The sequence below is a fragment of the Nelumbo nucifera genome, chromosome 6, assembly GCF_055504915.1.
Source record: "Nelumbo nucifera cultivar China Antique chromosome 6, China Antique-T2T, whole genome shotgun sequence".
Classification (NCBI taxonomy): domain Eukaryota; kingdom Viridiplantae; phylum Streptophyta; class Magnoliopsida; order Proteales; family Nelumbonaceae; genus Nelumbo; species Nelumbo nucifera.
In genome coordinates, this window is record NC_142654.1 from 66,708,823 (window position 1) to 66,731,458 (window position 22,636).

The window sequence follows — 22,636 nt, forward strand, 5'->3', positions numbered from 1 at the left end:
AGACAATCCCTTCCCTTTATCGCCAATTTGCTACCAACACAATTGGTGATGTACGTACATGACTGGTTTGGCTTCCTTTTTGTGTGACACTTAGCTCGGTGGATCGGATTTATTATTTCATGAAAGATGAAACCAAGGGCGGAGCCAAGTATATTGTGGGTCCTTGCCCCCCCCCAAACTAACTTTTTGATAGAATTGATGAGGGCAGATTTGGGTCTCCGCTGAGTTAGTTACACTTACACGTGGCAATTGCCTTTTTCCTTTGACACTTCAATGTCACATGGATAGACATGTATCTTGTTGAGTCAAGGGGATGCATCCCAGAATCAGTCTAGGGCACCTCTTACACAGTTCAGGCACTTCGACAGGGCAGTTAGTAGCACCTCGTTCAGGGCTGACTTGTAGTACCTCATCGTTATCGGTCCAAGGGACCTCGGTGTGAGGAGCGACCTCCTCAAGGGCTTGCCGACCTGTGGTACCTCGTTAGTATCGATCGAAGTGACCTTGGCATGAACAGTGACCTCCTCGAGGACTTACTGACTTGGCTGAGGTCTAGGTGGCGACCTACGAGACGTGCTCGCTAACTTCCTCCGCGGGCTTCCCACCATTCCTGGGTCCTCTAGAAGTCAACTCCCATACCGAATGTTTTGGAGGAAGGCACAAAAGCCTAGTCTGCATGCGAAACAACCTCCGAGAACTTTAGACTGGTCAACCACGTCTTCCTGGAGATCTTGGATGCGATGCGTGGAACTCACGCCAAACAATACCTATATAAAGGTCTCATTCCCCATTTCATGAGGTATGCGCAATTTAGCTTTTGCAGTTATTTAGCTTTTCTAAAATCGCCAATTCACTAATTTAAGCATCGGAGTGCTCACCTCAGGTAGAGCAGCCCAAGTACTTTGATACTGTCTTTTTGCAGGTCGACTCAACGAACTTGCCAATTTGGCATCTGAGTTTCATTCTAACAGGGAGCTGCCTGATCGTGCATCATCAAGAACCATTATTTATAATGGTTACTAAGTGGAGACTGGGTCAAAAGAGCGCAATAAAGTGGGTCCTTGAACCCCCCACCCCTATTTAATTTTTCTTTAAAAAGATCTATAATAAACCCAAACCTTCTTAAGCCATAGAAAATTCCTGGCTCCGCTACAACCCATCTACTATAGATCACTGGAGTGATCAACAAGCCATTCATCCTATGACTTCACTTTCTCATAGTATCCATATCTTATTCTCAATTCCCTACTTTCTTTGTCTCAGCATTTAATATTTTATTTTTCTAGTTTACACTTACCGTTCTCCCACCAAATTCATTTCAATTTCTAAGTCTCCCATTTGGGTAAATTGTTGAAACCTGCCCTAATTGTAATTATCTCTTTTAAACTTTCTGACATAATTGCAATTAGACCCTCTCTATAAGAATCCTCTAACGATAGCCATGAAAATGTCCAAAATACCCATGCAAATACTTAATTTTGACCAAATTTTTATATTCCAAATTCTCTTCATATTAATCACTTAAAGTTTGTATTGTTTTTCTGTAGAAATAAGTCTCGATAGTTACTATACGGGTATTTTGGACATTTTCTGACTTTTTTTATTAAGTATTTTAATAAAAGGGTCTATTTGCGACTATCAAAAAGTTCAAGGGAGATGATTGTAATTACCAATTAGGAAAGGTTTCAACAAAACTTAAAAGGTTTAATAGTTTACCCTTATTAATTTTTTAGTTGAAGGCTCGGTGGATTTTAATTGGTCAAAGATCTTCCAATATCATATCTTTCCAACGTCATAGATTTAATCTCCATTATCCACTGCTCACTAGGTTATGTCAATGTGAAACGTATAGCAAATAAATGTTTTTGGCTTGGATCAATGCAATTGCAACCTTGTATTGGAAATATCTCCCAATAAAATAAAGCACATAAGTACGGAAATATTCTCAATGCAAGGCTGTAAAGAGACCGACTTCAGGTAGTGCAAGCCTATTTACTATTCAAACAAACTCATGCAACCTTGCATTGAGAATATCTCCTCATGAAATAAAATGCATAAATACGAAGATATTCCCAATGCAAAACTGTAAAGGCTTTCAAATGGTCGTTGCACTGGCTGAAGCTGAACTTGGCTGTAAAGGCTGTTTGAATGGGTGTTAAACTGGCTGAAGCCGAACAACAAATAAAGGGCCCAAGATGGAATTGGAATCATTTTTAAGTAGGCCCCCCATCAGGATTTCTTATGACCCACCTGATCAAAATCGAGACCAAATTTGCTTCTCACACAGGGCGCCTCACAGTCAGATTACACCATACATGATGAGACGGTGGGGCCTTCACGAAGATATTCCCAATGCATGATAAAATGTGGATATGAGGTCGGTGTGAGCGCCCTGCTTAAATAACAGATCCTAAATATCAGCTGACACATGATTATATCCAACCGTTCCAACCGTCATTTGCAACCTTGCATTGGTAATATCTCCTCATAAAATAAAGCATATAAATACGGAAATATTCAAGGCTGTAATGGCTGCTGTAAATTCTAAGATGGGCTTTGCCCCGACGAAAGCTGAACTCGTTTATAATTAACTACCTTAAAAAAAAAATCAAAACTCAGTAGCGCAGAAAACCACTCGTACACTCAGGAAACCACATCAGCATGGCTACGGCATTCATTTCATCTCTGTGTCGCCCATCCATACGGCCTGAGTTCTGCAACTTAACGCCTCAAAAGAGTTTCGAGCACCAAACCCAGAGCCTGATTTCTCTCTTTTTGTTTGCGATGATTTGTACTGGAATTGAACTAACTGGGTTCAGTTTCTTACAGGTCTAATTGTCACCAACTGCAGGAGGCAAATTGTTCTATGCTCTAAGAAAACTGACGGAGATGAAAATCTACTGTAACTTTGTTCGTCTTCGTTGTTTTGTACTTCTTCCTCAGTTATTGGGCGCTTATTAATTTTTCTTTTGATTCTTCACTAGGTACCGTTTCAGCATCGAAGAGCAATCGAGGACGGGGAATAAAAGGAGGGAGGCAATATTTCAGTTCATGATTGGGGCACTTTCTTTTCCATCTCTTGTCGCTGCTGCTTCTGCTGCAGAGAATGGTAGTGGTCTCTCTTTCTCTCTCTCTGCGAATAATGGATTTTACGATTATTTCAAAGTACCGCACAAAAACCTCAGTGAAATTAAAATTGTTTTTCCCCTAATTTTCGGGTTGCAGATGTACAGGGGGACTTCCGCATTTATTCGGATGATGTGAATAAGTTCAACATATTGATTCCCAAAGGTGAAAGCAATAAGACTTTAAAATCCCAATCAATTCTTCTTTAGATTTCTGTTGACATTTGTGTGTTTCTTCAGATATTAGCCATATAATTTGGAGTAACAATGAGACGGCAGCGTCATACATTAGTTGGGAACTTGAAATTTGCTTAAATTGTATTTTTCTTTAGACAAGTAAAGATGATTCCTTTGTTCTTATGCTTTGATATTTTCATTCTCTCTGTGTATATAACTTTTCTTGATAACTAAAGATGGTTGATTATAAGAGAAAGGTCAGTACGTTTCTGAAAATTTCGACATGGTCTTGAGAGTAATGGAACCTATTGTGCTTTGGGCTGTTCAATCAAGAATTCAAGATGGGCTTTTTACCTGGAAAAAAAATCAAGAGAAGGTTTTATGCAAAGAGTATTCATTGGATCTCTGCTTATCCCCCAGAGAAAATGTACAACAATGTGTAAAACCTTGTCACTAGGAAATTCGATATTACTTCCAAAATTTTGCCTTTTCTTCATATTATCTTTTAGAGATGCCCTATTTAAGTGTCTGGTTAAGCTCCATTGTGATGTGGGTATGTTAATGTTATGGGTGAGTAAAGGACTGGAGGGCAATGTATGCATAGAGATGTTTTGGGTCAGGTAGGGATCATTACATAGCTGGCAACATCTTGGAGATACTGATCTCGCAGACTTTAATTTATGTGTTTATCTGAACTGAACTAATACTTCCTGTGCTATTCTATGCTACAGCTCTAGTTCATGATGCTTCTTGCGTTTTGAGATTTCTTTTCCCCTTTCCATGCTAGTGTTAAGGCTAGTATATATGGATTTCTTCCTAGCATTTTGTTTCCATACTCGTTTTAATGGCTTAATGCATACTACTTTATGCAGATTGGCAAGTTGGTGCAGGAGAAGATAATGGGTTCAGATCTGTGACCGCATTTTATCCAGAAGAAGTTTATAGTTCCAATGGTATTCATGCAGTTTTCTTGTGGATCAATATATTAATAGTTGATTCCTCAATTTAAGAAACACTTGATGGGCTGCTTCAGTTAGTGTTGTAATCACGGGGCTTGGTGCGGATTTTACCAGATTAGAATCTTTTGGAACTGTTGATGCTTTTGCTGAGAATCTGGTGGGTTTTACTTTTAGATTCATGCATTTCTTTTGCCTAAGTCTCCAATGGACAAATATCACTTAATTTGTTACATGTATGTATGACATAGATAGATGACCATTTGATTTGCCATCAACAGGTTAATGGATTGGACAGGAGCTGGCAAAGGCCTCCTGGTTTGGCGGCAAAGCTTATAAACTCCAAAGCTGCAAATGGTACCTTCCTCTCCATGATTGCATAGGCCTTGAAAATAGGGTTCAAATATTGGAAATTTGCACGGCACCACTAAATTACTCGTGAGAACTGTGTAGAAAGCTCATTAGTTACACTTCACCAAAAGCAATTGCAAGAGAGATAGATCTCATGTTGAGTTTATCCCGTAAAAATCTACACAATTTAAAGATTCCAAGCATTTATCTATATCTCTTATATTGGTGGTAAAAGAATTGTTAGAGATCTAGAGAATAAGTTTGTTAGTCACTAGTCCTGAACCAACTTAAAAATCTAACCAGTGAGCTGCCCAGGTCAATAGTGCTTCAACCAGCAGGTTAACCCATTGTCATAATTAAAATCATAAAAATTAGATCTATTCAGCTGCCCCAGTCATTGGTTCAATTTCCAGGGCCAATGATGATTTGAAAACATTGGTTGGTAAACCATACTCAACAAGTTCATCAATTTAACTTTTCTCTAGTGATATTTCCATTTTTCTCATTTGTCAAAAAACAAATTGAACAGGGTTGTATTACATTGAATATTCTCTGCAAAATCCTGGTGAAAGCTGTAGGCATATATTTTCTGCCATTGGGATGGCATCTAATGGTTGGTACAACAGATTATATACTGTAACAGGACAGGTAGGGTGGTCGCACCATGGATATTATTTCATGTGTTTTATTGGTTGATCACTTGATCTAATGACTTTTATGTTTGATATATTAAAGTGGCATAACCTGGCCTAAAGTCTAAAATGTAAGTGATGTATGCAGTTTGTGGAAGAGGAGTCAGAGAAATACAGATCAAAAATTGAGAAGGTGAGCAAATCTCTTAGACAGACTCACTAAGCCGCTTTGTTTTGTTTACTGAAACTACATTTCTTTTGCAGAGTGTTTCATCCTTCAGGTTGGTCTGATGAGAAAAGGCAAGGAGAGCTGAAATTTCACCTGATCACTCTCTCTTTCAACTCTTCATCTCCTTTCTGTATTCCACTTTCGTCTGCATTTCTCCCATCAGTTTTGTAATTAAGACATTCCCCTGATTTGTCGGTTCATTTTTACATTTCCAACTTTTCAATTTTACCAGGACCCAACTAGCAATGGTTACAGAAAAAGAAAGAACAAAAGTTGAAAAAACGAAAATAAGAAAGAAATCAAGAAAATTTGCAGAAAATGAAGCTTTTGCACAATATCAAGTACTTCTGACCTCTAGCTTCCTCTTGAATGACAATAACATTGTCAGCGAGTAATGAGAAAGACATAAAAAAAGAAGCACCTTAACACAAATAAATAAAGATCATTACTCTAGCAAAGATGAGATAAATAAATAAAACTCCAAGGAATGCAAGATTTGATCTTTCTCAATAAGAAAAGTTCATACACAGAGAAACTAATATTCCATTAAGACAATCTATGGCAGAATGGGAATTAGAGCTTAACACAGGTCAGTTATTCCATATTTCCATTTTTAAATGCCATTTGAACACCTGGACAACTACCTTCACAATCCAGGATTGATACTTTTCTAATAGGCTCGAGAGGGTTTGAAACTTTGAACTAGGTGTTGAACGATTTCCCAAGTTCTATATTAATTGAATTCTTTATCAGTAGTTCTATGTTAATTTTGATAGAATTACACTTTGATGGTTGTGCAAATGCCTTTGGCTTGAATCTCCATGGTTATGTACAACAAGGAAGATGCAAATCAAATACTCACATCCTTTCCTGTAACTGTAGTCGCAGGACAATCCGGACATCCCTCAATAAAATGTCAACGCGCCTGCGCTTGTAATAAATTCAAGGCATAAGATCAACTTTTTTTTTTTTTCTTTCAAGCACTGGTGTTTGCATTTCACTGGGGGTTGCATGCCGCATGGTCGCAGGAAATGTGTTCTCAATCAAGTAACAAATATTGGTTATCAAGTGATGGGGTTTGGGGTTTAAACTTCAGAAGTTTAGGCAGCTTTTAGGGGCCATTTATCAAAATTAATAGACTTTTCCATACACAAGTCTTTTGCTCCAGTCCAATCTTATCCAATTACATTAGGAAAAATACAACTCCAATTTGATCCAATCCAGCCAGACATGAATTTGAAAGTATCTTGTTTAAATTAATAAATTTTCGTTTACACAAGTCTTTCGAGAGGCTGATAGTGTGAGACATTCGATTTGTACGAGTACATAAACCCATCCGGCATAAACCTGATTCAGGATAAATAAGCATCAATTTAAGGTTAAGAACCCTTCTGGAATGATAAAAGGGCAAAATTGGTAAAAGAATAATGATTAAGAAAGCTTCCATAACTTACTGTCATTGGCTTATTATCCCATTCTGTCATTGGTTGCTGGAAACCCATCTACAGTGAATTACATTTGGCCTGATCCCTCACTGGAGGATATGTGAGCAGTTTCTTTGAAGGCCCGACCAGCTTTCTCTTATTTCTCCTATTTTCCATTTTTCCTTGTTTCAGGTTGAAGCCATTCTTCTTCGGACCTTTGGAGATTGACCGTCAATGCATTAACACACTCCATGGCATGGTTTTTAAAACTGGACCGGATGGTTGGATCTGAAAAATCGGGAACCGATTAGGTGATCGGTTCCTTTTTTCCTTAAAATCGGATTTTTCTCAAAAACTGTTGACCTGAATGGTTAACCGTTTTTTATTTTTTTGTCAGAATGGGCCGACTGTTTGGTTTGAACAGTTAGACCGTTTGACCCAGGAACCGGACCCCTGACCGGTTCGTTCTATAATGAGAGGCATTTTGGTAATCGTACTTCCTTTTTTGATCTCATTTCTCCTAATCAATCATACAAATAGGGCTTTTTGCATAAAAATTAATAAAGTTTTGCATAGACAAAATTGGATACATTTGCAAATAAATTGCAAAAACAGTGAGGCAAGAAAAATGTCTTTTTGGGGACCAAAGTGCCCCTGATATAAAAAGCTCTCCATTCTTCTCTTTGACACACAGACTGTGTAACAAAACCTAGATATCAGCAATAGTGGGTGGATACTTCTTTTGAACAAATTTGGTTTGAGGGAAGGACGCAACCATTTTAGTTATGATTTTGGTTACAACTTAGGCAAATTTGGCCATGCCTATCCACATTTATTTGAATTTTAGAACCTTCACCTCTCATCCACAAGCACCGTAACCATTTGATATGTCTTACTTGTTATGATTTACACTTAACATATTGTAGAAAAATTTAATAGGTCTCTTTGATAGTATGCAAAAATGGAAAATTTTAGTACAGGGGGAAGATCCCAACCTAACACCTACAACACCTACAACTATTGAGATTATGCTTCTTGCAATAAAATTTCCACCTATTTATTGATTTTTTTTAAGAAAGAGAACTTGTATTATTAACAAGAGGGGGAAAGGTTACATGTGAGGATTTACATGGATTTCATGTAAAAAGTTGAACAGTTTTCAAGGGCTTGAACCTGAACTTTAGCCCATGAAAAAGCATATCTAGAGTCACCTTCCACTTGGTTACTGATTGCTTGTTGAAGTAGGGGTGCAAATGGATTGGATCAAAGTTTTTAAAACCGACCCAAAGAACGAACCGGTCAGGGGTCCAGTTCCTAGGTCAAACGGTCTGCCTGCTCTGACAAAAAAAATTTAAAAAGTTAAAAAAAATAAAAAACGGTCAAAACCGTTCGAACGGTTAACCGCCTGGGTCAGCGGTTTGCTGACCAAAATCAACGGTTTTGGGGAAAAATGGAACCGGTCACCTGATTGGTTCTTGGTTTTTTCGGTCCGACTGTCTGGTCCAGTTCGGTTTTGAAAACCATGGATTGGATCATGATCCAATCTGATCCAAGATCCGATCTTATTTTTTGTCGAATTCAGATCTCCCTAATTTGGATCTTTAGATCGGATCAATCCGATAAAAAATAGATTGGATTCGGATCACCCCTATCCGATCCAAGAAGATCTGATATGATATATATGTTATTTATTTATAAATATATTATTTATATTGATTTTTTTATAAATTTATTATATTATTTTTTTTTATAAAAAGCATGTATATATATGATCAAAAGATACTTGTATTTTTTGTGTTTCTTTATTTAAGTTGTTATATTTTATTTTTCTTTTAATAATTTATTTATTTTTTAAATCTGATCGGATCGGATCAGATCCAAAGATTCAATGGTCTCATCGGATTCGAATTCAAATCCACGTTTATGAGATCTGATCGGATTGGATCGCCCCTTAACAATGTTGGATCGGATTTAAATTAGGGTTGATTCAAATCCATCCGATTCATTTGCATCCCTATGTTGAAACATAAGTGGTAGATGTTTGTTAGATCATTTGAGGCTATAAATTCCAATAAATCACATAAGTGATAAATGTTTGCTACTATAATTGATAATTTAAAATTGCATGAAACCATCTGTTCTATCAACTACTATGCTAGTCTATAAAACACCATATGGTCTATTCAAAACTGAATGGTCTATACATTTATGAGAATCATATTTAATTATGTGGTCTATTGGATTTTAGATGCACTTAAGGCTGTAACTACAACTAGATGACCTTAGTGATAGATATTTACTACATTTCATGATAATTTGGAAATCGAACAAACCATCCAATTGCTTTTGTACTAGATGATGTGAAAGTGTGTTAAAACTAGGGGTGGATCCGAGCCGAATACTTGGCTATTCGAGCTCAGCTTGAAGAAATAGTGTTCAAGCTTGAGCTCGATTCGAGCTAGAGACTTGAGTTGAGCTCGACTGCAAGCCAAGCTTTTTCTAAAAAATAAAAAATTATACATATAAAAATATTTTTTTTTATTTTACATACAAAAAATTAAGAATTATAAAAAATATTATATATAAAATATATTCTTTTATATATAATAAAAATTATTTATTATATATGTATATGTATATGTATGAATGCATGTATTATATATATATAATAATAAGTTATTTATCTATTATACTAGGCCCGATTAGGCTCGTGAGCCTCGCTGGGCTCAAGCTTGGCTCTACTAGCAAACGAGCCTATATATCGGACTTGATCTTGGCTTGAAGCTGGTTTTATACCAAGCCGAGCCGAGCTCGAATAGCTCGTGAGAAACTCAGCTTGTGGCCACCTCTAGTTAAAACCCATCCGGTTTGTTAAGTATTGGATACTTTATACATACTTGGGAATCATCTAGCAATAGAATACCATCCAACAATAAACAGATCAGATGTTTAATAGATTTACACACCATCTAGCAATAAACGGATCAGTTGGTATTTAGTAGATTTAGACAACATCCGACAATAAATAGATTGGATGGTGTTTAATATATTTAGACACTACCGACATTACATAGGTTGGATGATTACTTACAATTTTGATTCATCAATTTCGCAGGTGATAAACTAATAAATACACTCTCAAATTCATCTAAAACCCAATAGACCACAAGGTTGTATGATTATCACAAGTGTACGGTCAATTTGGTATAATGGAGACTGGATGGTGTTTTATAGACTTAGAAACCATCCATCATTAAATAGATCAGATGATTGCTTACAGTTTTGAAACATCACTTATAGTTGCAAACATCTATCCCCCAGATGATATACTTGTGATTACACCATCAAATGCATCTAGAACTCAATAAACCACATGGTTCTATACGATCTCATATATGTATAAACCATCTGGTAGAGGGCAAACCGGATGGTGTTTTACAAACTTAGAAACCATCTGGCATCATCCGACATCACAAAGTCTGGATGGTTTATTGTAGTTTTAAATCATCAATTGCAATTACAAATATCTTTCACTCAGATGATAAAATAGTATTTACACCTTTAAATTCACCTAAAACCCAACAAACCATAAGGTTGTATATGTTTTTCACAAGTGTATAGACCATCCGATATGGGGAAGACAGGATAATGTTTTTGTAGACTTAGAAACCACCCGACATTAAATAGGCCTAATGATTGCTTACAATTTTGATTCATAAATTAAGTAGCTGATAAAATAATAGATGCATCGTCAAATTCATCTAGAACCCAACAGCCACAATGTTGTATACGATTCTTACAAGTGTATAGGCCATTTGGTATAGTGGAGACCGGATGGTGTTTTATAAACTTAGAAACCATCTGGCATTAAACATACAAGATGATTGCTTGCAATTTTGAAACAATAATTACATTCGCAAACATCTATTCCAAAATGATCTGCATGTAGCAAAACCATTAAATGCATTTAGAACCCAATAAACCTAATGGTTCTGTATGATTCTCATATGTGTACAAATTATTTAGTATAGGGAAATCTGAATGGTGTTTTACAGACTTAGAAACCATATGACATTGAACATGATGGTTTTTAGTATACTTTCCTGAAAAAGGTGCTATTAGTATAAATCAATTAATAGAATTGAAAATACATATACAAAGGTTGGAGTGGATATATGTTATGGGCCCGGGAATAGGATCTCGTCACGGGTCGGTCCACGGGGAAAACCCTCTGTTTTCCCTTGTTCCTCCCTGCTCTTGATGGACCTATCTAGGCGCCCTAATGGTGATTTGTTCAAGAGATCACCTAACTCTCCTTTACTCTCTTTCTTGACTGAATATTCGATATCCTCATTCAATAATGGTGTCTCCTTAAATAGGAGATTACAAGAGTCCTAATCTTAGGGAGTCTCCCTGCTGAATAGGGAGACTTCCAATTCTATCTTGCTAAGGATAAGATAAGCTAATCCTAATCTGATAATAAGATAAACTAATCCTAATCTGATAACAAGATAAACTAATCCTAATCTAATAACAAGATAAACTAATCCTAATATGATAACTTACTAACAAGATAAGATAAGAGCAATAGAATAAGATAAGAACAAACAAGATGATCTAATCTAATCTGATGGTGGGTCAGGTTCCTGTTGCTGCCGGCGGCGATGGTATGTCTTTCCGAGGAATGCGTCCATAACATTACTCCCCTCTTGGACTACGAGCTTGTCCTCAAGCTCGAACTCCGGATATGTGGCTTGGAACTCTGTCAATGGGATCCATGTGGCTTCGGCCGATGGTAAGCTACATCATTTCACTAAGACTTCAAGAACTCCTTGATTGAAACGAGAGCGGATGACAGCTTTAGGTTGGGGAATCAGTTTGCCATCTTGCAGGGGTGGCAGGGAGGGGACTTGGTCCAGAGGAACACCCGTAAATGGTTTTAGCAAGGCGATGTGAAAGACATCATGAATCCGACTGGTCTCTAGTAGTTACAGCTGGTAGGACACACTACCAATCCATCGTAGAACCTTGAAGGGCTCATAAGACTTAGGGGCCAGTTTCGGGGCAACTATACTAGGACTAGTAATAGCTGCTCGGAGAAGCTGTTGTTGCTGTTGTTGATCATGTTGTTGCTTCTGCTGCTGTAGTTGTTGCTGTTGTTGGTTGTCTGGCTGCTGTGGTTGAGGGTGTTGCTGCTGCTGTGGACCAAGAAGAGTCTGCTGCTGCTACTGTTGTTCGCCGGACGGCTCCGTCAAGTTTGGTCGGAGGCTGTTTGTGGTTACAACCCCTTCTGGATTCCTCTCCCTGTTAGAGAAATACGATTCCAGCAAGCGTCGAAGCTCCCAGACATCGTCTTTGACCTCACGAACCTCCCTGCTGGTTTCTATGAGCCTATGCTCCAGTTCGTGGACCCTGGATGCTACAAATGTTATGGGCCTGGGAATAGGATCTCGTCACGGGTCGGTCCACGGGGAAAACCCTCTGTTTTCCCTTGTTCCTCCCTTCTCTTGATGGACCTATCTAGGCGCCCTAATGGTGATTTGTCCAAGAGATCACCTAACTCTCCTTTACTCTCTTTCTTGACTGAATATTCGATATCCTCATTCAATAATGGTGTCTCCTTAAATAGGAGATTACAAGAGTCATAATCTTAGGGAGTCTCCTTACTGAATAGGGAGACTTCCAATTCTATCTTGCTAAGGATAAGATAAGCTAATCCTAATCTGATAATAAGATAAACTAATCATAATCTGATAACAAGATAAACTAATCCTAATATGATAACTTACTAACAAGATAAGATAAGAGCAATAGAATAAGATAAGAACAAGCAAGATGATCTAATCTAATCTGGCGGTGGGTCAGGTTCCTGTTGTTGCTAGCGGCGATGGTACGTCTTTCTGAGGAATGCATCCATAACAATATAAAATAAGTATAGTCCATATTAAATAGGAAAAACAAAATGTTACTTAGAATGCCATGCCAAGCAACTGTAAAAGCATTTACATGTCTATACTTAGAACCAAAATAGAGTTAATTGATGACAAAAATTATTTTGAAGTCTATTGTGTTTTCCTCTTGGGTGTACTTTTGAGCCCATATCTTCTTTTGTGTGTCTTGCTTTGAGAATAAACTGAATGTGAAGTAGCAAAATCAACAACATGATTACAAACTTTTTTGCCCTTCTATCTTGCATGTATCGAATTATTCGGTGTAGGCTCAATCATTAATTAAGAATATAAAGGTCCAAAATACTAAATAAGCTACTAATTAAAGTGACATAAAAATTTAAGAATCTAAGTAGTGGAACCCTGAAATTAAATCAGATTTCAAGAAAGGTGGAACCCCAATGCTTTTCTTGGCATATAGTAGGACTGAAAATAGTCCTCTCTAGTGCAATGTGGTTTGGGTATAGTAGGACTGAAAGTAGTCCTCTCTAGTCTAAACTTTTTAAACTGAAGCAACACTAATGTATGCAAGTTCTTCAATATCTAAAGTTGTACTCTTCACTATTCCTTTTGGATTAGGATCGCTCTCTCCATACCCAGCTCTATCAAAAGACAACACATAAATTCCTAGTTCTTCAACAACTTCCTGGAACAAAAACACCATGAAATTAATATAATGTGACTTAAGGATCATGAAACCCAAAAGAATTAGCAATGTGGGAAAAGAAAGGAACAGAATAACGAAAGAATACAAACCAGAGATATGGGTATAACATGAGTTTTATTCCAGACACTGTAACAGGTGGGCCATCTAGCGAGCCATAGATCTTCGGAAGTGGTGGTTGGATAGCTTGAAGCTTGAACTTCTTGTTGGAAGAAATCGGAAGTTTAAAATTAGATTAACATGAAGCAACGACTTCTATCCCTCCCTAACTTGGTGATTTCACATCAAAAGAATCCGATTAGCATGAAAACAAAACACTAAAATTAGCATCAAAATCGAAATGGGTTTCTTTTCCAAAAAATCTGACAGGTCTGGTAAATTCAAACAACAAATTGAAATATCCAGAAATTAATAAAATTTTTGAAAAAATGAAAGTGAACCCACGAATCAAATAGATGCTCAGTGATAGAAAGTAAGAGATTGATCTGAGAAAACAAGAATTCAATTTGACGCATTAGCTGTCAAGACCCTCCCTCATCTACTCTAGCATGAAAGATAGTAGTGAACATAAGGATAACAACAAAGGGGACAAACTTACATTTTCTAATATTGCCTTGAAGATGGAGTTAATGCTACCCAGCCGTGGATCTCGAAATGAGTGACTCTGAATTGGTGGAGGTTTACCAATCTCTCAAAATTGATTGGAAATGATGGATGATATAGATGAAACGATGCCAAGAACTGAGACAAGGCACTATTATGGAATCATGCAAGTGAGGCATCCACACTCGGTAAGTTAGATACGAGAGATGGAGAATAAAACCCCAAATCACTTGAACCTAGAGAAGGATGTTTGAGTTGTATAGGAAGTTTATTGGGCGTGGTTTACTGGTTTTTAAAAAAGGGATAAGTTGAATGCGCTCCACCTCAGAATTCTGAATTCAAATGAAGACCTACAACAATTCAAAATTATAAATACCTCCACCTATAATACCTATATCCACCCATGAATTGGCATCAATTTCGAACTGACACCTACTCCAACTGTAGGGTGGATCTAAGATTTATGGGGTTGGATTGAACAGTAAAAACCCCTAAAAAAGGTATTTTTATCTTAAAAAATTGATGTTTATTTTTAAAACATAACCAAATCTGCTAATCGACCAAACCTTTTTTTTTTTTTTTTGCAAGAAAGCCCATACGAACAAGGGATGAATGGGCCAACCTCCACCTAACACTAGCATAGCTGATTTACGATAATCCTGAAACAAAGAGCATTGTCAATAACTCCGGCCACTTAGCCACTTCATCCAACCTTGCTGAAAACCCCATAAAGGCCCCGGTACCGATGAAACCCAAACCACGTAGCCCCCATTCTCCAGATAAACGGTACCCATTTCTTGGCCTCATGGATACTCCATAGGAAACCTTCCAAAACTTCTCCAACCTTGGCGAAGCTTCCTCATCAATATTGAAATATTGCCCACCATAGCCATACAATGCCCCCATTGGATTAGAAGACAATTCATTTGTTGGAGTCCCCAATTTCTGCATGCAACATCAAATTCTTACTATAAATGTAGGGTTTTCTCCCTTCTGGTCAGCTCCTTATTAGAGCTGAAGTTTAGAAAACCACTAGGCACTGAATTTCCTTCTGAGGTAGACTTATAACAATGGACAGATAGCATAGCTAAATAGGCATCTCTTGGTTGGAAATGTAATAGACTAATAATGTTCACTCGGTTCTTCATTCATGATGCTTTTTGCTGTTAATGAATTATTTTTTTGTTTCTGTTCTTCTATTATAAAGCATTTGAGGACAGATAATATGGGTATTTGTAATCCAGACAACCCAGATTTGATTTTCAAGACTACATTATTTTTTTATGACTCCCCAACTTTCTTTGACCAAAAGAATTTTCTAATTTTGTATCCAGTTCAGAATTTTTGCAAATTTATTTGGTGAACTTAAAAAGATCTCCCTCATGCAAGATATTGGCAAGTTGAAACATGGAATCATTGACCAACGATCTTGGTCGAAGAAAATTGTTCAAGCATGAAATCATTGATCAACGAGTTATTTTAAAAATTTAAAGAATAAAAGAGGGTAAAATTGACTGCAAAAGGGTAATATTGGGTTTTAAAAATATTTTATACATTACACACTCACATGGCGTGACATGTAAATGGATTGTGACGAAAGATTAGCGGATATTAACGACAAGGGAGGACTTAACCAATTGTCAGAAAACTAAAAGATATAAACAATAAAGGTGGAATTAATCAATTTTCTAAAACTTAGGAGTTGGGAGTATTTTAAAAATTCCCCAAGATAAAACTAAAGAAGGGTTTTAGTATTTGCTAGAAACCAGAAAGGAGGTACAAAAGGATTTTGTCAAATTTTAAAATTTAATTAGAAGGGAAGTATCAACGCCAATAAATGCAAGCCAACGCATGGTGATCTGAAATGACACCAAAACTGGGGCATTCTACCCATGAGGCTATAAGCCTATATCACACCAGTCAGCCAGTCAGGTAGAAGCCATTCTGCTGGAAAGACATGATACCGAAGGGCTTTGACCAATCAAAGGTCTTTGCCCACTATGCCACTGTTTTTTTGAGCCAGATAAATACCACCTAAGTGGTTATCATTTTTATGATGTAGGTCATGGAGGGGCATGATGAAACATGTATAATTATAGACCTCACGTGCACCCTAGAACTTGTAAATAACCCAAGAAGAAGGTTGAACTACGATGCTGGAAAGATATGATAGAACAAAAAGTATCATGCCCTTCCAGCATATCAGAGAATTTTCCAGAAGAAGCAAATGAAGTGGCATTTATCCAAGGGGAAAAACATGGTATCAGAAAAGTTTTGACCAATCAAAACACCCATGAATTTTGATAAATAACACCTATTTGGCTACCATGAACGTGTATGATACTAGATGATCCGCCTGATCGATCAAAAAAATTTTCAGATATCATAGTCGAACCCTTATCCAAGATGGTTATCCCATTGGATGCGCCTTTTGTCAAGCCCTTGTTAGATGGATGCCAGATATTTCATCTGCTGATTTTAATAGATGCTGTGTTGCTTTCGGTGGAAGTTAAGGAGTTGGGTTTGTTCTGTTTTGTTTAGTTGTTTAGGTGGTTGTTCCTGAGTCGTGTTTAGTTGTCCTGGTGTTTGTGTTGCTTTGCCTTGTAATTCTGTTTCTTTGCTGTTAGTAATGAAATGGCTTTCTACTAAAAAGACAGAAGACTTGCAGTCATGTAATATTGGGGGCGATTGCCTGGTGTTATGGTACAAACTCAGAACAATGGGAAGCATGAAATTGTGGTTTCGACTCTTGAAAGCGGCCACTCATTAACAAAAAAAAAAACAAAAGCGGCCACTTGGAGAGCGAAAATAACATTGGCTAGGTCCGTAACCCTGGATAGATGTTCCCGGATGTAACAGCATCTGTAGATTTGACATGTTCTTTGTCTAGGCCTTCTATAATCTTGGATGAAGTAGATTTTTCACGTAAAAAGGCCAGCTGATCAACAAAGAGTAGGTCCTTCATGAGCTGCAATTGCTTCCATTCTTTCTCCATTTGCAATTCCACTTCCTCAAAATGCACTATCTTATCTTGAATCTCCTTCATCTGCAAAAACCAGTGACGGCATTAATAGAACATTCCAATTTCAGGACTAAGAAGTGGACAGAAAAAACACACACCTGGACTTCTACAATGCCCGAGATGGATCTCTTGATATCCTGTTCTTCCTTATCAAGCAAGGCCTGCGCTTCTAGAATGACTCCTGTTGCATCTGTAATGGTGTCACATTTTGCAGCATTGGATACCGTTTCTGAAAGAGAAATGACAATTTTAATGAAATTGGTCGAGTCTGATAAGTAAAGATAGAGTAGTTGCAGGTGGGACTCAAGACTTCAGATCCTAAGACCATCTAAACTTGTGCAAGAGTGTGATGTGTGGGAACACGCACCTGGCCCGAGCTCGCCCAAGTAACTCCTAACTAGGGGTGTAAGTTGGGTACCTGATTTAAAGATTTTACGTTGCATCGGGCCTAAGAGTCTATTGAAATTTTTACCATGGTTTTCAAAACTGGACCAGACCAAATGATCAGACCAGAAAACCTGGGGACAGGTCAGGCAACTGGTTCTGTTTCACCCTAAAACCACTTTTTGGCCAAAAACTGCTGATTTGGCCAGCGATCCACTGACCCGGGCGGTCAAACCATTGACCCAGACAATGGTTTTTGGCCTTTTTTATTTATTTTTATTTTTTAAAGTCAGAATGGGCCATCCATTCAAACCGAACGGTCGGCCATTCAACCTGGGAACTGGTCCCCAGAACGGTTCCCCGTCCAGTCCGGTTTTAAAAACCTTGATTTTTACAATACTCCAACCAAGCCTGCCCAAGTTGTATCCCTACTCCAAATTCTAGTCGGGTTTGAACAAAAGAAACTAAAGTTGTTGGTATAAAAAAATGCATATGTATAGAAATTCTATTGCACTCCTAGGACACCCTTACCAAAATGGTTAAACCAAAGCTGATGTGTCTTTGAATTCCAATGATCAAAATGGGAAACAAGAATTTTATTATACCTTGCTGTTTGGACTCATCAGAAAGAGATAACACACTTTGCTTAGCCCCGGTTTGAAAATTGTTAGGATATTCCTCTGAAAGAGCTGCCACAGCTGCTTGAGCTGCAGCTTCTGCAACCTCTGAACCCACCATAGCAGACAAAAATGCAGCCTGAGAGAATATCAATCATTTTTCATTAAAACTTCCACATAATTCGTTTACACTCTTTAAGAGAGTTAAGAAGATAATACAAGCCTGCACTTAGGCCTTTCCTAATTACACTGAGTTTGTTTTTCTCATTGAGTGAGAAATTATATTAACATGACAAAAATAATGTATAGGTAAGAGTGATAAAAGTACAATATGTAATATTCCAAGTCCTAAATCAATTAGGGTTTGTCTCAAGTCAATGACATAATCTTCAGCCAATTACGATTTTTTATACCTAGAAAAAAATATATTAAGTTTTGATTCCTAATAGTTCCTGTAGGTTCTGATTCCTAAAGAAGCCTAGGTCTTAATTCCTAGGTATTTTCTCTCTTTTCCATATTATGCAAACCCATCCTGCATCAAGGCCAATTATCAGTTATAGTAACAAAACACTCGTAAGGGTGGTCTGGTTGCAGACTTGCAGGCACATATAAACAAAACATGATTCAACTAATCCTCTCATTTTAGAGATCTTGCACAAACATGACCAAAGAGTCTTACGCGTGGCAAAACAGATTGGAGTTCAAAAAGAGTTGAGTTCCATTATCCACTCTCAATTCATGGAAAAGAATTTGATCCCAAACACTCCACATGTAAAACAAACCCACTTTTATAGGTAAGGCTTCCAGTTTGTAAGCTTTGCATTAAAAATTTAAACTTTGAAAAACTACTATTGGTTGTAAATATCATCAACATCAGATGGGACACGTGATGATATCAAGTGTGGGATTGAAAATGTGACCAATCTAGTAGGTCCCCTATCTGATGGACAGTCTGTATTTACCACAAGATCCTTCTACCAGCCAGAAATAGGTAGGTTCATGTAGGGAAAATCCCTACTTAAGCCAATATGTTTGTATGTTTGCATTAAACTAGTTTAATCCCTCTACCATGCATTACATGGAGAGGCCAGAAAGATATGGGAAGGAACCATAAGAGCTCACCTACGTGTGACCAGACTTGGGAGATGCTGAAGTGTGCAATTTTGACAAAACTAAAATAAACGAATAAACAAATTGAATCATGCTCAGTAGAAAACAAAAGTAAACAAATAAACAAATAAAAAAATAGATCACTGAAATGTGCAACTGTAACCAGGCATGGGAGATTGTCCTCAGGTCTAACCATGAGGAGTGCCTAAAATCAAAACTAATATAAATTTTTTTGATAGGTTCAAGATTAATCTAATGTTTCATAAAATTTTGATTATAAGGTGGTCAAGAAAGAAAATACAAAGTTTTCTTTTTTCATCCCTTTGTAAAATGCAAGTTCATATCATATTAACCTCATGGCCAAAACCATACCTGAGCCATAATCGGGTTGCTTGCATCAGCAAGTGGTGTTAGACACCTTTTCTTTGTTGGGAGTGATGCAACAATATTCTCTGATCCACTTTCTGCACCACTCTGATCCTTCATTTCAAAATGCTTGTCAGCCTCTGCAACATCAGGATGCCCAATAAATTCCTCCCCAAATGGAAGCTTGACAAAACGAGCAACACATTCTTTCTCACTTCTTCCACCAACATGTTCTGCAACCCTTTTCCAGTCATCACCATAATGCATAAGGGCTTCTAGAAGGCGTAGAGTATCTTTGTCCGTCCACTCTGTTTTAGTTTCTTCACTAATCTCAACTCGCCTGAAGTCTGAAGAACTCACACCAACTTGATAGTTACCACGAACATAGCATCTTGCACATAGAGTCAAATCAAACTGTCCAACAAAGAGATTGATCACAAAAAAAAAAAAAAATTGGCTAATCTTGCCCCCTCGTTAAAAATAATTACTTGAGAAAGAAAAGTTGCCCCCTCATTGCATTGCACAAAATGCTTGCAGGATCACAAGTAAAGCTCTAAGAAGGCAGCTAGCCTCACCTGCAAGACTAATTTTGTTGAGTGTGCTTCACCTAGCCTGTTGCTGTATTTTGTTGGTTTAACCTTAACCTTAATCTCATGTTGAATACATAATTTACTATACTGTGAGTCTTGAAGTACAAGGCTGCAGCTTTTGTGTTAATAGCATGCCACTTTTAACCAATTGAGCTAATACATTTTCTGAAATATATTGTTTCTTTCAGAATTTAGATTAGAATATTCTTGCAATTTAAGTTTCTATTTTGTTTTTCTTAAGTGGCCATTGCTTGGTGTAATGGTAAACTTTTAGACTGACAAGCATGAGAACATGGGTTCAAGTCTGAGAGTAACTACTTTGTGCCAGAGGTTAGATCTGCATCCAGTTCACCCCTCCCAAGACCGCAGATAGCTGGGACGTATATTGGGTAATGGCCTTAATTTATTCATCTATTTAGTTTCAAAAGTGGTTTCTCATTTTGCTCAAATCCAAACCTGATCTTGTGCCTTAGACCTCAGGCTCTAGGCTATAGAAATCCCTTGTGCCTTAGTTATTTTTCTTGTTTTCATAACACTACTGCCCCTTGCCTGAACTTTAGTAGCAGTCCATTACCCCAGTACATACCACCAATAACTTGGTAGCCAGTGGAAATAAATGGACGAATGATCATTGAATAAGAGAACTAATAACTGGTCTTTATACAGTATACATATAATGGCAAGTGCATTGTATTAACCAAACCAATATTTTTCTTATAACCATTACTTGTGACAACATCTGTAAAGGTGCAAAAGAGGATGTAAGTGTGTGCGAGTGTGCATATGGCCATGCATGCCACATTAGAGCTACAAAGTAAATGAGTCAAGCAGAGTTAGCTGCTGAAAACAAATAAAATAAAATAAGAGGAGGAAAAGGAAAACCTTGTCACAAGCAAAGCAGGCAATGCTACAAACCGACTTGCAACCGCTGCACAGTTTCTTCGAACTCTCCCTCTTTGACAATGACGATTGAAATGGACTCCCAGCAGAATCACTATTGGATGAGAACAAACCGCCAGACTTACTATCCCTCTCTTCCCACTTAACATGAGGCTTCAATGTTGTCCCAGTATAATTAATCAAACCCCAACCTTCCAAAAAATCAAAAACCCTACGAATTGAACCCACGTCTCCGACCAGCGACTTCCGAGCCTCCGTAAACATGATCTTCCTCAAAGGGTTTTCTCTTGATTTTCTGATAATTGAATCCCGATAATACTTATAAACCCTTGGATTCTTTGAAGGTGACTTGGCATCGAAAAATTCAGGGAGGAAACGACGCTCGCATTCATGGATCCTGTCCCATGAAAACCACCCTATTTCAAGTGAAGAAAAAAAAGTAAGTTACTCAAATTGGATACCCTCGAATCCTGAATAAGAGATTACAAATACAATCACCGTTGATGGGCAATTAGGGTTCTGTAGAAGATGAACAAAGGAAGTAATTCAAACTAAAAAACCATAGAGTTCTGAACTAGAAAAGCAAAAAATAAGTGACAAAGACCGTAGAAAAGTTACAACAATTGCGAGCCTAAGAGTGTCGAATCAATCAGAAAGGGGAAACCCCAGTAAACTATTAACAAAGAAATAGATTCTAAGAAGATGCACGCAAAATTAGGGTTTATAAGCGACTAAAACAAATAAAAAATCTATCAAATGCAAGTTACGTTTTACATAACACAGGCGTTCTTACTGGAATAGCTAGGAACAACAACGACGACGTCGGTGGCAGGAGGAGATGGTTCCGTTAGGCGGGAAGTGGCGGGAGTTGAAGATTCTGCCGGAATCTCCGACTTCACGGAGGAGACGGCCGCAGTCGCTGGATTCTCCGGCGAGGGACCGAGACGTGCCTCGACCGGTGAGGGGGACGCCATGGCTAAAGATACTGGAAGCGTCAAAGAAATGAACCGGCCAGCCGGTGAAGGCAGTGGAATATACTTTTGCTATATCTTTACCCCTTTACTTACACGTGCCATGCACGTGATTTTACATTATAAATAAATAAATTTCTTAAATGCTTGGGCTAAATTTCTAAAACCTCTCCTTTACATTCTTACAATTGAGTTTAATATTCTATTCTATGCTAATAACACTGGCCTCCCCCTGAGATTTCTGGCATTGTTGCATCTACACCCCCCATAGAATAGAATATTCCCCCTGTTATTAGCATAGAATAGAATGTGATGGAGAGGAAGAAGAAGAAGCTTGCCATTCTCTCTCAGGTTAGATCACTAATTCGAACTCGAGTTGCCGAATGAGGAGAAAGTGTGAGAGAGAGAATGTGAAAAGAAATCTAATACACCTAGTCTGGTTGGTCTGCAATATAAAGAGAAGAATGAAAAAGTGTGAGAGAGAGAAGGAGACGAAGAAAAAGAATAGGAGAGGAGGGAGAGCAAAATCGACGGTGACTTACCTTGTCGTTGAAGCTTTAGCCCAGA

The 22,636-nt window shown here is 37.7% G+C and overlaps 2 protein-coding genes and 1 long non-coding RNA gene across 5 annotated transcripts; 1 reads left to right on the top strand and 2 right to left on the bottom strand.

The window, feature by feature from the left end:
- Positions 1-2,537: 2,537 nt before the first annotated feature.
- Positions 2,538-5,701, top strand: LOC104606857 (Photosystem II reaction center PsbP family protein). 3 transcript variants are annotated; one of them, XR_016077208.1, is made up of 10 exons: positions 2,540-2,737; positions 2,830-2,902; positions 2,985-3,109; positions 3,226-3,291; positions 4,175-4,255; positions 4,336-4,418; positions 4,540-4,615; positions 5,139-5,257; positions 5,345-5,434; positions 5,506-5,701. XR_016077208.1 is itself a non-coding variant. In XM_010272258.2 (10 exons), exons 1-10 carry the CDS (start codon positions 2,662-2,664, stop codon positions 5,530-5,532), a joined length of 771 nt encoding a protein of 256 aa, XP_010270560.1. In that variant the 5' UTR covers positions 2,542-2,661; the 3' UTR covers positions 5,533-5,701. The 3 variants fall into 3 exon arrangements, 2 of the variants coding, with proteins under 2 accessions (XP_010270562.1, XP_010270560.1); XM_010272258.2 differs by having other exon boundaries at positions 2,542-2,737; positions 5,390-5,434; XM_010272260.2 differs by lacking the exon at positions 5,139-5,257 and having other exon boundaries at positions 2,538-2,737; positions 5,390-5,434.
- A 3,936-nt stretch (positions 5,702-9,637) lies between these two features.
- LOC104606858 (uncharacterized) lies at positions 9,638-15,152 on the bottom strand. Its single transcript, XR_736845.3, has 3 exons — positions 14,105-15,152; positions 13,599-13,771; positions 9,638-13,488 (listed from the first exon to the last, which is right to left on the bottom strand). It is a non-coding gene; the product is annotated as an uncharacterized LOC104606858 (long non-coding RNA).
- Positions 15,153-16,748: 1,596 nt separating this feature from the next.
- Positions 16,749-22,312, bottom strand: SWI3B (switch subunit 3). Its single transcript, XM_010272263.3, has 6 exons — positions 21,892-22,312; positions 21,081-21,514; positions 19,615-20,022; positions 18,121-18,271; positions 17,230-17,360; positions 16,749-17,155 (listed from the first exon to the last, which is right to left on the bottom strand). The coding sequence occupies exons 1-6, from the start codon at positions 22,070-22,072 to the stop codon at positions 16,928-16,930; spliced, it is 1,533 nt and encodes a 510-aa protein (XP_010270565.1). The 5' UTR covers positions 22,073-22,312; the 3' UTR covers positions 16,749-16,927.
- Between the last annotated feature and the right edge of the window lie 324 nt (positions 22,313-22,636).